The sequence below is a fragment of the Rhinolophus sinicus genome, chromosome 1, assembly GCF_057876585.1.
Source record: "Rhinolophus sinicus isolate RSI-liver-muscle chromosome 1, RSI-T2T, whole genome shotgun sequence".
In the NCBI taxonomy this organism is placed as follows: Eukaryota; Metazoa; Chordata; class Mammalia; order Chiroptera; family Rhinolophidae; genus Rhinolophus; species Rhinolophus sinicus.
In genome coordinates, this window is record NC_142501.1 from 51,363,665 (window position 1) to 51,380,222 (window position 16,558).

At 49.0% G+C, this 16,558-nt stretch overlaps 1 protein-coding gene and 1 long non-coding RNA gene across 2 annotated transcripts in view; one reads left to right on the forward strand and one right to left on the reverse strand.

Annotated features, from left to right (window-relative positions):
- Positions 1-4,197: 4,197 nt before the first annotated feature.
- VDR (vitamin D receptor) overlaps positions 4,198-16,558 on the reverse strand; it is a 54,540-nt gene continuing 42,179 nt past the window's right edge. Inside the window, exons 7-10 of the mRNA XM_019748429.3 lie at positions 14,580-14,751; positions 8,724-8,875; positions 8,422-8,538; positions 4,198-7,059 (exon numbers count right to left, since the gene is read on the reverse strand). Of these exons, the coding sequence (XP_019603988.1) occupies positions 6,800-7,059; positions 8,422-8,538; positions 8,724-8,875; positions 14,580-14,751 (701 nt within the window). The 3' untranslated portion in view covers positions 4,198-6,799. The remainder of the gene's footprint in view (positions 7,060-8,421; positions 8,539-8,723; positions 8,876-14,579; positions 14,752-16,558) is intronic.
- LOC141570105 (uncharacterized) lies at positions 8,736-14,666 on the forward strand. Its single transcript, XR_012493998.2, has 4 exons — positions 8,736-8,866; positions 8,956-9,073; positions 12,824-13,263; positions 14,552-14,666. It is a non-coding gene; the product is annotated as an uncharacterized LOC141570105 (long non-coding RNA).

The window sequence follows — 16,558 nt, forward strand, 5'->3', positions numbered from 1 at the left end:
CTAGGGCCAGTTCAGAGAGCTCAGCAAGGACCAGTGGTCAGAGCGTGAAAGCAATGTCAACTCTTGATGAAAATGTACTTGCCCATGCCGCCATTCTGCAACATAATAACAATGCTGGTCAGCATTCATGAGTCATGGCTACTCCAGATAGTGCGATAAATGCTCTACACAGATTATATCACAACAACAAACCTGGAAGTAGGTACTATTATTGTTGCTGTTGTATAAATGAAGAGTCTGAGGCTCGACAACATTAAGTAACTTGTCCAAGGTCATCCAGGTAGCGAGTGGCAGAGTCAGGACAGAGATCCAGCAGTGTATGCTGTGAAGTGTCATACTTTGAGGCTCCTCCTTGTACTGTGTGGTGGTGATCTGTCTTCCCCCACTGGACTGTGCCTTTCTTGGGGACAGTGACTGTCTTATTCATCGCTGTATCCCTAGCACTGAGTTCAGTGCTGTGTCTGTGCTTGGAAACACTGGAAGGACGGCACAACAAGGCTGGATCTCAGAGGGAAACTGGAGCCAGCACAGAGGGTGCTCAGAGGCTCCAGGCACAAAAGGAAAGCTCAGCCTTGAGTGCCTTTGGCTAAGTAAGGTGTGTCAGAGTCTGGCTGCGACACCAAAGGTGGCCTTGGAAGCCAGAGAGCAGGTCCCTTGTCATGCAAGGTGTCATGCAGGGTCTCTGGTTCCGCTCCCCACACAAGAACGCAGGACATGATGAGGCGAAAAAGGAACACCCACGGAGCCATAGGTAGGGGAGTCATACCACTATAGTCTCGCTGGCGGCTGGGTTGGAGACACGGGAAGCAGAAGCCACACTATCCACAACCTGCCATCCACTTCTCTGCCAACCAACCTCACTTGCTAACTGCAATCTGCCCTGCTAACTGCAATCCACTTTTCCTAGCTCAGCTACCATCTTCTTGCTAGCCCCCATTTGCTGCTAGTGTAGCCACGGCAGTTATATTAGTGGCCAATGGCTCACTGGTTACAGCTGATGGTCAACTGGCCACAGGTGATGGCCATCCAATCACAGTTAATGGCCATTTTCTACCCGAGTGAGCATCTTTTCACGTGAGGCCAAGAGCCTGGAAACAGCACTCCTGGCTCCTGTCCCCACACCCCTTATCTGTTCTGCATGGTCACCGGTGTGAGGACAGCTGAACATTACCAGGTGCCTGCAGTAGCTTCACAGACACAGAAAGGGCGGGAGTGGGGGAGAGAGGGAGGAAATGGGGGAGAGAGAAGCCAAGTCCAAAGCTCAAACCTGTCTCTGTAGGGCAGTAGCACCACCTAGTGGTGAAGTTCAAGATGATATAGGAAAAGAATACCAGACCATTCAGAGCTGGGGAGAAGCTCGGAATACCTTCCTCTGGAGGGAGCATCTGTGACTGTTGCCCTCCCACCACCTAGAGCCCAAGGGAAGGGCCTGGAAGCCTCTGGCCCCTCCCCAAGGCAGACTAGCCTATGCTGAAAGGGCCTATGTGGTGCTACAAAATGTGAAGAAACAATCCCCAGTCCTCCCTGACCTTTGCTGAAGAGAGCTGCCTAGCTCAGGGTCATGTCAGGGTCACGCTCTCTCCTGGGGACAGCCAGCATCCAGGCTAGCTGATGAAGGATATAAAAACTCAGCCAGGGCCAATCTAGTCTCAGAACTCCTCATAAGGGGTGAGTGAGACCTCCCTTGAGATTGCATTGCAGCCCAACTTCTTCCTCCACCTGATCCTACTTCCCTCCCTGTCTCCAAAGGGGGTGACCCTGAGACCCCTCCCCAGTAAACTCTGCACTTCAACTACATTTACAGTCAGCTTCCCCAGAACCTGACTTGCAATGCTATCTCATGTATCATATACGACCTGTCCGAATAGAGAGAGTCAGAGCAGCTGTCAGGAGCAGGGACCCCCACCTCCTGAATCACTGCCCCCCGCCAACCACTGCTCCACACTCCCTGTGTTTCTTTGCCTCTTGGAGCACAGACTCCTCCAGGAGGCTCGCAGATTTCTTGTCCACCATGAGTGCTAGCCACCTGATGAGGCCTCCCCTCGGTCGTGCTGAGGATGCCAGCTGTCCCTCATCATCCTGGTGCCCTGTGGGGCCATGGGGCAGGCAGACAGACCCCACACTGCATAGACAGCCTCCAGGGAGCTCCAGCAGAAGCTAGAGATGCTGACCTGGGGGCTCTGGCCACTGTTTTCTTGCCCCCAGGACTGAAAGAATCAACATTTCCTGGCACACCACTGACCTACACGGATTTCGGCCACATGAAGCTCGCAGCCTATCAACGCCATGCCTGTACGATGGTTTTCCTTTGTGCCCCCTTTGCAGGCCTGTTCACAGCAGCGAGGTAGCAGCATACACATGTCCTACATGATGTCGAACAGTGTAGTGGCTGTCTGCCCACCAGATCAACAGAAGCGCGTCATCCACCATCAGATAAGAATGCGTTGTGTTGACCAGTGTCGTCCCACAGAAACTTTTGCGATGACAGAGATGTTCTGGAGCTGCCCTGTCCATCCGGGTAACCCTGGGGCTGCTGAGTAGTGGACATGTCGCTGGTGTAGCTGCAGAGCTAAATGTTGGCTTGCACTTAATTGAAATAGTCACATGTAGCTACCTTATTGAAGAGCACACGTGTAGAACCAAAGTTGGAACGTGAAATCTTAAAATCACTTTATCTTAACTCTCAGGGCCTCTCAGTTTACCTGGAAAGTTCACTGTAACATGCAGCCTTAGAGACGTGCATACCTCTATCTAGGTCATGTGTAGAATGCTTAATAAGATTCTCCTAATAGTGTCTAAGAACTTCATCCTCGTGCTTCTCCAGCCAGAGATGTGCACGTTTAAGCAGCTGTTGATTTCCTTTCTCTAAGTCCATTTGTTTTTCATACCCAAATAGCAATCAAGCCGTATCCCCAATTCTTCTACTTTCATCCCATGCCCCAGTGACACATGTGGTTTGAAATCTTTGCTTGGAAATCTTCCTAGATACTTCTGAAAAATTAAAGTAAATCCCATTCACAGGTTCCCAGGCCAATTTCTCCTAAATAAATACATAGATTGGGCATGATTTCCTCATTTGCAGATTTCCATGTTGTGTCTTTGGTGGGCTATTTTTTGCGGAGTAGGGTGCACCGGCTTCTCTGGGTCCCTTGGGAGTCCTGTTTATGTACAGGAATTGGTTGCAATTCTCTATCACTGGCACAACAGCCATTTCAAATACAAGACACATTATTGTCAACAGTTGCCTGGTTTTCATTCTTGAGGTTCTCGGGTAAGTGCCGGAGGGGTGCAGCACATATAACTGAATGCTTCCTGAGAGTCGAGCACTGGTTAGTCCATTCTCCCATCTCAGGCCCTACTTCAGAAATGGGAGCCTGCCTTACGTCCTTTTTAGTAGAGAGCTGGCAAGACTGTCACTTGTCAGGCCACTCAGCTCAGTAGGAAGCAGTGTAGTGTGGCACTTTGTAAACGGCTTCTGGAGCCAGCTGTCAAGGGTGCAAATCGCATTTCTCCACCCACGTGCCTTTGGGCAAGTTATCCCCTCTCTCAAATGGGGGTAATTGTAGTCCATCTCCCCTGGGGTCCTTACAAGGATAGAGCAAGTTGGTTTGCATAAAGCATTTATTTATAGCAATACTTGCCACACAGTGAGTGCAATGTCAGTATGAGCTATTTTTATTACTGTAAGCAAAATTTTCTTCACTGTTTTTTTTTTGACAACAAGCTTTTTTTTTTCCTCTTTAGAAGTAAGTCAGGAGGCACTCTTTAAAGCTTGCTTTTGCTGCTTCTTCTGAGTCCGTCATCCATTCCAAACCTCTCTGCTGGACTCACTTGGATTCTCCCGCTTGCTTCCAGTTAGGTAGCAGCAGGATTTTCTGAGCTCCCAGAATCTTTATTTGGCATTTTGGTGCGCACACTTTACTGGGTTTCTGATAATATACTTTAAAAGTTTTAGATTTATAAACATTGATCGTCATCTTCTCTCATTCTAAAGCAGAATAGATGATAATCACATTTTCTCCCAATTCAGCCCCATGAAATCTCACTTTTCCTTTTTTTTCCCTCCTAGCACCTCGACTCCCGTTGGGAAGGGGGCTGGGTTGCTGTGGGCCCCAGGACTATGGAGCTAGTGTTCTCCACGTGTGCAGTTCCTGGAGAAGGCAGGGCCAGAGAGAGAGAGAGAACTGGGAAGGTGGAGACATTACAAAGACAAATGCACTTTATTGATAAGGCAACAGCATTATACAGGGCTGAGGCAGACACCCCAGGTGGCCAGGGCCACAGTGGGGGCAGGGGGTCTGATTCACATTGAGACACAGGCTGAGGTGTCCCTCATCCTCCTGATGGGTCAGCAGGGTGACAACCCATGGAAGGAAGGCAGGGGTTTGGGATCTAGACTTGCTCTGTCTCAAATCCAGCACTTCCTCCAAGGGACTAGGTCAGCTTCCGAGGGAATAGGAAATGGGGTCTGAGCTCAAGTGTGGTATAGTGAAAAGAGCACTGGACCATACGTCCTAAGTCTGGGTCCAGGCCTGGTGATACTTCTAAGTAGTTACATGAATTTGGATGAGTCATGCCCTCCTCTAAGCATCAGTTTTCTGTAACAAGGGGGTTGAACAAGTTTAGTGATTTTCAAGCCTTTTCTCCCACTGAATAGCAAGCTGGGCCAACGTATTTTTGTGTGTTCTGCAGCTAAAATCAAATAATAAGGGTCTCTCCCTAATTTATAAAATAACAACAAAAATAATAATTAATATATAGAATTTTCACAATACAAGTCCCCCCATAAATACCTCTGAATCAGTGGTGCCTACTACCTGCTATATTAGAATGTAGTACAAAATGGAATCTGATTCTGCAAAGAACTCATAGCTAATAAACGTAAGATTCAGCCATAAGGATGCATTCTGCAATAAGGAACGTGGCTGTCAGATGTTTTTCCACCTGAAGAAACACTGGGCCAGGTGGACACTGACAACTGTGGCAGTGGTTGGATGGCTCTTAGGGGACAACAGATGCAGGTGGAGGGGGTATCTTACAGACATGAACTCCTCCGTGGTTAGACATTGAATGTGGCTGTGTTCCTTAAACTCAAGTAACAATCTGAAGGACGCTTCGTGGTTCCTGAAAGGACCCACTCTGTGTTGGTCGCACATACCTACAACTCACTCACCTAGAAATCTCATCCCAGAGTAAACAGACCAAGGCTTCCCACCCGCTGGGCTGGGCTGGCTACAGAGGAGAACGTGGAGTTTGAAATTATGTACCTCATCCCTCCTGGTCCCCCAGTCCCCTTCTGACTTTGGGGTGGTGAGGTGAGAAGAAGAAGGGAACCAGCCCTACAAGACTCCACCCCTAAATGCTCTCTGACGAGCCATCAGAGGCCGACCCCTCTCCCTCCACACACCCGAGGTCTCAGAGAACCAGGTCCTGGTTCTGCACGGGGAAGAGCCGTCTTAGAAGTGCACTCAGCGGGCAGGGGGAGCGCGACCTAGGCTGCTGGGGTCTGGGAGGTCTTCACTTCTATTGTACCCCGCCAGGTGGAAGAGGCGTGGCTCCCACTAGTAAGCAGAGTGGACACTGCTTCTCCAGACTGTGAGGGGGTTGGGACAGTAGGCTGATCTCTGTGCCATGCTCGGCCATCTTAGGGTGAGGTCCCACCAGTGCGAGAGGCTGCAATGAGAGGGCTCTGGAGCCTGCAGCAGATTCTCTGTGGTGGGAGGTAAGGCACTGGCAGGGGACGATGAGGACAATGCCCGATGCTTCTCTGCAACTGGGGGGCAATTCATCCTGCCACGTGGATTGCTGGAAGGAGAGCTCCTGCCTCAACTAACTCCTTAGATCCAGGCCAAGGAGCCATGGGCTTGGTGACAGGGACAGCTGTGGCCACCATCCACTACTCTTCTCTGAGCTGTGTTTGCCTGTCCCCACTGCTTGGGCCCTGCTTTCTCCCCTCCTTGGGTTTCTCAGTAGGTGGGTTCTGGGCCAGTGGCCCCAGTCATGGGGAGAAAGCCCATCTCACCAAAGCTACTTCTGAGGAGAATGTTACCATGGTGATGGGCTGAGGGTGGGCACTGAGGGGTTAGGCAAGTGCACTTTGGCCAGCAGAGGTGGGAGGGGGGAGTTGTGACACTAGTCACCCTGTTTTTGGTCCTCCTTGGCAGTGAGTATCCTAGACAGGCCAGGGTGGGAAGGCAGAGGGAAAAGGCCCCATCATGGCACACTGTACTGGGACACAAAAGCATAGATTGGAGGCAGGAAGTGAGGCCACAGACTGTGGCCTGCAGTAAGTGAGGGTAGGTGGGGGATGTGGCCAGTTATTTATCATGGGTGGAGCAGGGGGAGGGAGAGCCCCACCAGGCTCTGGACATGTGGGCCTGGAGTGGGGGGAGGTACGGGTATCTGTCCCTGAGGAATGGGTGCGTTTCTCCTGCCTGCCTTTTCCCTAGGCACCAGCCAGCAGCCACTTCTGGAGTAGTGGGGGCATCCCGAGGTGAGGCTATGCCTCCAGCCTCTGCCCTCTGCCCCCACTTGAGTCTTTCTGTCAAATAAACATCAATTCCTCATGATTGAGGTCTCAAGGGACTGGGGACAGCCTGTGGCCTGCAGAAAGTGGGGACCTGGTCTTAGGTTGGGCAGGAGAGAGGTTGAGCCCGGCAGGAAGGAGAGGAGGGAGAAGAGGGGCTGAACTTGAGAGGGGGTGGGAAGGGCTGCTGGACAGTAGCCAGCCTCAGGCCTGGGCACATGCCCCAGAGGAGCAGCCCCAGCCCCACCCCGGTGCCACTGTAGGCCACTCTGGTCAGGAGATCTCATTGCCAAACACCTCAAGCACTAGGGGCGTGAGCTTCATGCTGCATTCAGGCTGGAAGGAGAGGCAGCGGTACTGCTTGGAGTGCTCCTCGTTGAGGCTACGCAGGTCAGCCAGCTTCTGGATCATCTTGGCATAGAGCAGATGGCTGCCGGGCGGTGGGTGGCGACAACGGATGTAGGTCTGCAGAGTGTTGGACAGGCGGTCCTGGATGGCCTCGATCAGAGCAGCGTCCTGCACCCCAGGACGGTCTGTGGGGACAGGGAGGTGGGAGCAGGAGGCATAGGAGCTTTGAGCTGTGTCCTTTACTGTTCAATCTCCCCACCACCCTTTAGTTCACACAGACAGACATGCAACCTCAGTATACTCCTAAGTCACCCTTGTATGGCTGCTGACCTGTGACATCATAGTACTCTTTAAAACCCCTCAACCACTTCCCATTGCATTTAGGATCAAGCCCCAGGTCCTTTTATGCGCCCATCTGGCCCTGTCCCCACCTCACCTCTCTCCCTCCATTTCTACACTCCATCCTTCCATGAGGATTCTGATGCACCATGTTTTCTGGACTCCAGATTCACATTTGTGTTCCATATGCCTGGAACTCAGTAATTTATCTTTGCCTGACTCCTACTGATGTTTTAGGTAACAGTTTAAAACACCTTCCTCAAGAAGGCCGTTCCTGATGACTCCCTACCTCCATGCCCCAGACTACATCAGGTTCCTTCCTTCTATTATACCCTGCTCTAGTATCACATACTTCTTTATTTTTTAAAACTCTCATGACATTAGAAATTAGTTGTTAAATAATATTTGTTTAATGTCTCCTCTTACACTTCATGGGAGAGAAGTCCTGTTTGCTGCTGAATCCCTATGCCCATCACAATGCCACTATACACTCAATAAATCATTGCTGAGTGTATGTATGAATTAATGAATGAGTACCGGGTGGAAAGGGGAGGGTAGCCCATGTCCATTCCTTGGGTCCCCAGCCTAGGAAAGCATCTCTGGGTAGAGGTTACTTGCTTGTTCCCTGAGCACAGTCCAGGGTGAGGCAGGGCTAACCCCTTTGAGCCTCATCACCAATATAACATCCCTGGGACCACAATAACCTCCTCCTCAGCCTCTCTCCCTCTTCCTACCCCAAACAGGCAGAAGAGTTCAGGGGTCACAGCACACTGCCTCCAAAATTAGTCAGGTAAACTGTCTAGGTAGAACCATCCATCAGGCCCCAGGGTTTTTTACCCTGCCTCCCCACTCCCGCCTCCCTCCCCCTGCTGGGTACCTCAAGTATCAGGGAAGTTCAGTCCAGTTCACACACAAAGTCTGAATACTGGCATTATCCAGGTCTGTCTGTGGCCTGAGAAACCCTATCTATCCAGCTCCTAAGATTCCCACCTATGAATCACCAAGAGCCTTGATAAGAAAGGCCAAAAGCAGTGGGGGACCTCACTGTACACACAGACCATATGGGCTGTGGAAACCAGGTGTTTCCTGGTCTGTCTGTCCTTTTGTTCACTTCTCCCTCCAGGCTGCCCTGCTGATTCTCTGTAGGGCTTCATCCTTCTACTCCCCACATCCCAGGTCCCCAAGTTCCTCATGAATAGGCCCCATACCTGGGGAGACAATGCAGATGGCCATGAGCAGGACATGCTCCTCCTCATGCAAGTTCAGCTTCTTCAGCCCCACCTGGAACTTGATGAGTGGCTCGATCAGCTCCAGGTTGTGTCCAGCTGTGAGAGAGAATGGCCAGATGTGTAGGCAGAACTGAGGAGCACCCCACCCCTGCCTCCAACCTTGACCAGGCCCAACCCTTGCTCTTCTCTCCCTGTTGTTGCCTAATAGGGGCCCATGACCCTAGGAGAGGTGGAGCCAGAATCTGGGAGCTGGAGAAGGGGGAGGCAGGGCCCAGACGCACCTTTGGCCACATCACTGACACGGTACTTGTAGTCCTGGCTGCCACAGGTCCAGGACATGTCGTCCATGGTGAAGGACTGGTTGGAGCGCAACATGATGACTTCAATAGCACTTGATTTCAGCAGCACAATCTGGTCCTCAGAGGTGAGGTCTCTGCCGGGGCGGGCACGGGTGAGGATCAGGTTATTACATTGGTCAAGACCCTCAAGTCATACAAATAAGTGTGTTGACAGGTCTACAACTGCCAGGTGACCAGTATGTGCCCTGGATTCTCCACTGAGGAGTTTGTAGCCTGGTTGGAAAGAGCAAGACTGTTTCTTGAGGAAGAACAACTCAAAACTGTATGTCAAGGTGAGAAGTGAAGTAGCTCAACTACTAAGACAAGGAAAACCCAGGGTCTCCAGAGCTATTTTAGGGACAGGAAGACAGAGCCTGAGGAGGCTCCCAGGGTTATGGCATGAATGTGGTGGTCTACAAAAGGTATGGCCAGAGTCACCTTTAACAGCTCCTATGCGTTCTTTCTCTCTCCCTCCTCCTGTCCTCCAGTCCCTCCTAGTATGAAAGCTCCACAACTCTGTCTCCAGGACGTCTCTGGAACCCTTGACCTCATTCCCATGCCCACCAGGACTTCTCGGGTTCAGAGCTCCATCATCTTTTTTCAGTTGCCTCCCACTAGAATCCTGGAGTCAAGTCTCTTGGATCTGTCATTTATCTGTCTTACAGTGGCTACAGGGAAGTATCATATTCCTGTGCTCAAAAATCCTCACTGATTATCACCCTCCCCCCCAGGATTAAGGCCATACTCTATAACTTGGCTCCAACCTGTCTTGCCAGCACCCCTTCCCATCGCAAACTCCATCAACCCTCCATGCTAGCAACTGTGGACTACCCCACACTCAGAGGCTGTGTTCTCACACCACTGTGCCTTTGAGCATGCGACAGCTGCAGCCAAGAATACTTTCTCCTCTCCCATGCCTGTCTGGTCCTGAATTCGGTGAGGTCTCCTTTGGAGGTCCTCACCCTCCGATTCTCCTCAGCAGAATTGGAGCTATTCCTTTCCAACACATTTCACATTGCTTGTACACCTATTTTTCCCTTTCCCCTTCGGCTCTGTTTTTTCATATGCTTATTCTTGATCTTAACTGTAAGCTACTTGAGGGCCAGCACCACCTCTTAACTACCTGAGTGCTGCCACACACTGATCACTCAGCCCTGAGCATAAGAGCTTCATTAAACATGTGCTGATGAGTCAACAGGCCAATGACTAGTTCCACTAATCTGAGTCACGCGCTGGGCTTGTCTGAACAATGACAAGGAAAAAAGCAGAGCCTGCAGATCAACTTGCTTCCGGTTTTTCCTCCCTCCTCTTCCTGACTATATTTCTGTCTGGATATCCTGTAGATAGGCTGTGATCCTCTCTGTGGCTGCACTTTGGTTCCTGAAAAGATGATTAGGATGACCAGCAAAGGGTTTGCACTGAAAAAGAAAACCACAAAGTGCTAGAGTTGGAAAGCCCCTCTTACAGGCTTTGTGGTCCAATTCCTGACAAATGGCTCTCATACAGCTTGTGTAAGATTCTCCCAGTGCCAATGAGCTCACGGCCTCTGGGTACAGCCATGAGCTTGTATCCAGCTTCATGAAGTTGGTTAACAGCCTCTTCTTCTACTTCTGTCCTCTCAAGGAACATAGAACCAGACCTCCCCACTAGCCACGGACATCCCTTTAACCATGGAGAGAAAGCTGCTACCATATACCCCTTGCCTCTTCTCGAGGATAGACAGACCTAGTAATGAGGCCTCTAGACATCTCACCATCCTTGTCACTTTTCTCTAGATGCTATCTATCTATCTATCTATCTATCTATCTATCTATCTATCTATCTATCTATCTATATTTTATAAGGAAGGCACAACTCACAGTGGCCCATGTGGGGATCGAACCAGCAACCTTGGTGTTATTAGCAACACGCTCTAACAAAGTGAGCTAACCGGCCAACCCCTCAACATACATTTTAAAAAATAAAAACTAACACCACCCTCATTTGGGTTTTAATTCGTTATACAAATAAAACACACTCATCATTAAATCTTTGGAAAATACAGAAAATATGTAAAAGCAAATAAAAGTTACTCATAACCACAATGAGCATTTTGGTGAATTTCCTTCTTATTTTTTTTCTATGCAAATATCTTTTTTCAAAAAACACACTCGAGTTCATAGTAATTCTGTGTTCCCACTTCTTATAGCACTAAAATTTCTCTAGCCCAGTCCACAGAGGGTGGCATAATGTTACATCACATCAACATACTATAAGTTATTTAATCACTCTCCTATCCACCTATTTTGAGACATTTTGGTTGCTTCTAATTTTTGCTGTTACAAGTAATTTTGTGAGGGTTACCTTACATAACCCTCTGTTCAATGGCCCTCTCAAAATGGATGGCCAGAAGTGGCCAAACATCTCATGGGTGCTTGGCCAGAGAGATTTCAAGGGCACCACTGCCTATTGTGGTCCGGACATGCTACGTCTATGAAAGCAAACCTAGAACAATCTCGAATGATCACCCATGGACTAGAAATACAGGAAATTTCTAAGTGCAGCTCACCGCCGAACTGGGGCTGGTGGGGGGTGGGGCGGAGGTGGAGAAACCCGTAAGAGACCTTGTTCCTGCTGTGCTAGGGACCAGCTCAGGCTCCGTGCTCCTCCCTGGACCTGTGTAATATTTACACCCCGATTAGTTTTCACACCTGTGGCTGCTTCTGTGCACCTGCAACATGCTCTGGAACTGTGTCTCGGCTTTCCCACCTCCCAGGCCAACCCCAGCCTCTCCCCGCCTGCATTCTCATGGTTCCTCTAGCAGGCCTCTCTTAGAGCTCTCAGCTCTTCACAGAAGTCATCCACATGTCTATCTCTTCCATCAGACACTGAACCCCTGGAGCCCAGAGACTGTGCCCTTGTCAATGTTTATCCCTCACAGTTTATGTAAGAAAGTGGTTGATTGGCTAGATAAACAAGTGAATACGGAGGAAAGGGCATCGGAGGAGGGTATCACTAGGACCCCTTTTGATCCAAGATGGAGCCCCTGAGAACGGAAATGGCAGTCAGGTTGCAGGCATTTAGCCCACAGGGCTGGGCTCCAGCTGGTTTGGCCTGGTCCCCCGTGTACCTCTCTTGGCAGTGAAACCTGTGGTCCTTGGTTCTCAGACCCAAGACAGCTCCTGGCCATTTAGATGCTGCTCCTGACCCCACTTCCTCCATGCATTTCTCTTGCAGTGCTGAGGGAGGGAGATTTGTGGGGTACAGACTGAGAGTCTGAGGGAGGAGAGGTGGGAGCCAGGAGCCGGGCTCAAGGGGCACCACAGCACAGGTCACACCCACTGTGGTCCCATGCCTGCACTGGAGCCTCGTCCTGTTCTCCCCACCCCCCCACTCACCCCCACAGAAGTCTCATCCTGCCTGCCGCACACCTTCCACCCCGCCTATAGGCAGCAAGATCAAAGCCACCAGGGATACAGTCACTGTTCGTTTACTTCTTAGAAAAACAGAACCCTGAGTGCAGAAACTGGCAGAACCAGAGGGCTGATGGGCTGGCTTCACCTGGATCCCACCGGAACCTGGGCTCTGGCCCCAGTCCAGGCTCAACGTCTCTCTGCCCAGTCACAGAGTATCCACATCAGCAGCCCCCCAAGAGCTCTTGTCAAGGCCTGCTCCATTTTTACTAGAACATTCCTTTCTGAGACTTCTCAAGGCATGATGAAGAGAGAGAAGCAACCCAAGCGTGTTCAGGATCAAGTTATGCAATTTTGCATCAATAACTGGGCCGTTCCGGTACCGCTCGTATACACGTCACTTTGGCTATGACTGCAGGGCTAGACTAGGGCACTCTGGAAACTGAGGCTGGAAAGGGAAGGAAGGGGGCAGAATTCAGCGCATCCTAGGGGAGAAAAATTGAAGGGCTGGTAGTGCTATTTGTGTCAGGGTATATGTGGCGAGGGTCAGGGATAGGAGCCAAGGGCATGGGAGAAAAATAGGGGCTCGGGTTGTTGAATGGAGGGGGCCACAATGGGATCATCTGGTTAAATGAGTGACTTTCTTTTTAGAACAGTGTTCCCTTGCGTGCAATCCCAGCCAAAACTCAGAATCACCGAACCGTAGCATGTGGACAGGACATCAGGTACCCTTTCATCCCATGCAGGGAAGGATGGACTCTGCTTAGATGGGGACTGCCCCTTGGCCTCAGGATGAAAGCCGAGTACTACTGTGTATCCATTGGCACCTGAAAGTGTTTTTTCTCTGGCTGTTTACATAAAACAAGGCTTTGGAACACACAGAGTTTGCAAATAGTAACATGAAAAGTTGAGGAGAAAGTTGGAACTTGTGCTAAGCGGAATGTTTGTCGGTTCCAAGGAAAGGCTCTAGAGGGTAAATCCCAGGCCCAGCGCAATGCTGAGCTCACAGGTGACACTCAGATCTTCGTCCTGCCAGCCTGTCTGCCAGAGTGGCCCTTCCTCCTTTTGCTGCAACCACTATATGCAATACAGTAAGTGTCTCGACACTGTTTGATGTGTTTCTCTTTACAATTTTCACATTAATTCCAGGGGAAGAGCATTGGAGAGTCGTGGGTATTTGGGCTGGTGAGAGAGAGGCATAAAATCACACAGAGCCAGCTGTCTCAGGGTGGAAACTGACTGGGAAGAGCTTGGTTTAGCTCTGTGAATTACCATCATCATCATTTAGCTGGTAATGCCGTAATTTAGACAGGAACTGAGGGCTTCCCTACACAGCAGAGAGATTCACAAAACAATAAGCAGCACCTCAGAGCCAGTCAATGTGCAATCATTTCCAGGCTCCCAGTGTTCCTGCGCTGAATCTGAGCAGCAGTATGTCGGAGGCATTCTGCTCCTGCTGCCACAGCTGCAACGATTGCCACTACTTGAAATGATGATAATATCGCCGGATATTAATTTCTTTCTATTTATCTACCACACTGTATATTTATTTTATGGCAAAGTTCTAAATAAACGTTTAGAAAGAATGAGGATAGAAAGATTATATATAGATATAACTACCTCCCAACATATCTACTAAAAGTGTCAAATTTTAACTATTTTAAGAATATTTGACACTGCATGACTCTTTAAATAGATGCATTATATGTGACATTATTACCAAAACAACGAAACATCTGAATGAATGAATAAAATGTGTATGAATGAATCCACAACAGAGGATCTCCACTCCGGCAGAGCTCCGTATACTTCTCCATTTGAGCAGAAAGGTCGCAGCACGGTTAGGAAATGGCCTTGAGTGAAGAGTAAATTGGGTGGAGGATGCCCTGACCGTACATGCCCATAATCTGTCTCCCTCTAGGACTCCTACATGACTTCACAAATCTCCGTGTCCAACCCTTTCTCCCCTCCATCACTTCATCCTGGTTTCAGAACTGGGTGTGGAAGATTAATGTATGTTTAATTTAAAGGCATAACATGAGGATTAAAGCCAAGCCAGCTGGAGTAGACACAGCAGTGAACTAAAAGTTCCAGATCTGGCTCTGACACACTGGCTCCAACCCTAGAAATCCTGGTGTTGACCATTAAACCTCTCTGGGCTTCTGTTTCATCTTCCAGAAAGGGTGAGGGACAAATAGCTCTCCAGTGTTGACCTGCTGGGTAATGCTGGATGGGCTACGCTTCCTAAAATACAGATTACTGGACCTAGCCCAGAGATTCTGACTTAGGGCTGGGGTAGGGCCTGACTCTCTCTTTTGGGAAGCAGTGGATTGGTGATCTCCAAGCCTTCTTCCAGCTCACTCTAGGACTTTGACTCAGTTCCCCAGGTGTCCCAGAAGTTTCTTACCTGAACCCTGGGATCATCTTGGCAAAGCCAATGACCTTCTGGATGCTGTAACTGACCAGGTCAGCCAGGTGGGGCAGCATGGAGAGTTGGGACAGGTCCAGGGTCACAGAAGGGTCATCTGAGTCTTCTTCGCTCAGATCCAGGTTGGAGAAGCTCGTTGGTTCCATCATGTCTGGGGAAGGATGAGGGAAGAGAAGGAACTACTTAAGGATACTTGAGCCAGGCTTCTTCCTGCTTGGCCCTGTGAAGACCTCCTGCACCCTGTGGGAATTCCAGAGTGACTGCCTCTCTCCAAGGTCACTCTTCAGCCCAGACTTTCCTCTAGGGTTCCTGTCTCTTCTTTCAGAAGTGTGGGGCAGTAAAATCAAAGATCAGAGATACTCTGAAAAATGAGACTTCCTCACATGTTGTTCCTAATGAACTAGAATCAAAAATGAATTCAGAGGGGCCGGCCCGGTGGCTCAGTTAGAGCTCCATGCTCCTAACTCCAAAGGCTGCCTGTTCGATTCCCTCATGGGCCAGTGGGCTCTCAACCACAAGGCTGCCGGTTTAACTCCTGAGTCCCACAAGGGATGGTGGGTTGCGCCCCTGCAACTAAGATTGAACACGGCACCTTGAGCTGAGCTGCCGCTGAGCTCCCTGATGGCTCAGTTGGTTGGATTGCGTCCTCTCAACCACAAGGTTGCCAGTTTGACTCCTGCAAGGGATGGTGGGCTGCGCCCCCTGCAACTAGAAACGGCAACTGGACCTGGAGCAAAGCTGCGCCCTCCACAACTAAGATTGAAAGGACAACAACTTGACTTGGAAAAAAGGCCTGGAAGTACACACTGTTACCCAGTAAAGTGCTGTTCCCCTTCCCAAATCTTTAAAAAAAATGAATTTGGAGCCAATAAACTTGTGGGAAACAATGTCCAACCTCACTAGTGAGCAAAGAACTGCCAAGTAGAAAATCTATACTTTTCACCCATAGACTAGAAACAAATATGTCTAAATGTTGATACCGGTGTTTGTAAAGATGCAGGGAGTTAGGCAATTCTTGTGCAGTGCTGGGGCACTAAAAGAGGCATAAATCTTCACAAGTCATCTAGAAAGCTATTTGACAATAGGGGTCAAAATCCTACAATTATGCATACTCTTCAACCAGTAATCCCACTTTCAGGAATTCATCATAAGGAAAACATTTCAAATAAGTGCAAATATTTAGTTACAAGCATATTGTTCTCTTCATGAAAAGCTGGTAAACAATCTAGATATCCAATGATAGGTGATTTAGATATGTTATTATACATTCATGCCCCAGATTACTAAGCAGCCTTCAAAAATGATATTCTAGATGTACACAGAATGATGTGAAAATGTGACACAATGTACTATAGTAAGAAAAAAGCAGATAACCAGACTGCATATAGCACAATTCCATTTCTGAATATACACATGTTTTAAAAAGAAACACGGGAAAGAGATGCATCACACTGTTAACAGTGATTATCTGTGGATAGTAGTAGGAGTGAAGATCTTACATATATAAAGGTTAGTTTTTATTTTCTTATTGTCTACAATGAACATGTACTACTTTTGTGTGATAATTTTTAAAAATTAAAAATGTTAACTAGTTTGAATTTTTAAATAAATATATGCTCTACTGAACATAGCGTTGGTGGGGGTGACCACCTCAAATCAATGCACCTATAAGAGGGTATCAAAACTCTTAAATAATATGGAATTATTATCAAAAGCTGAAGTACAGGCCAACACATAACATGCAGCTTGACCCTCATTGATGCAAGTGAACATGCCATCCAGTGAGAAAATTAACACAGGGATCTTTGATATACTTGTATAATTGAAAGTTGCTAAGAGAGGTATCCCCAGATGAGGAGCTAGGAGGTTCCGTTAATCCGTGCAGTGGTCAGTGGGGTGGGTAGACACAAGTTTTGGCTCCACTGCTCTCTCGGTCCAGTTGGCACTGGGACCCCTGC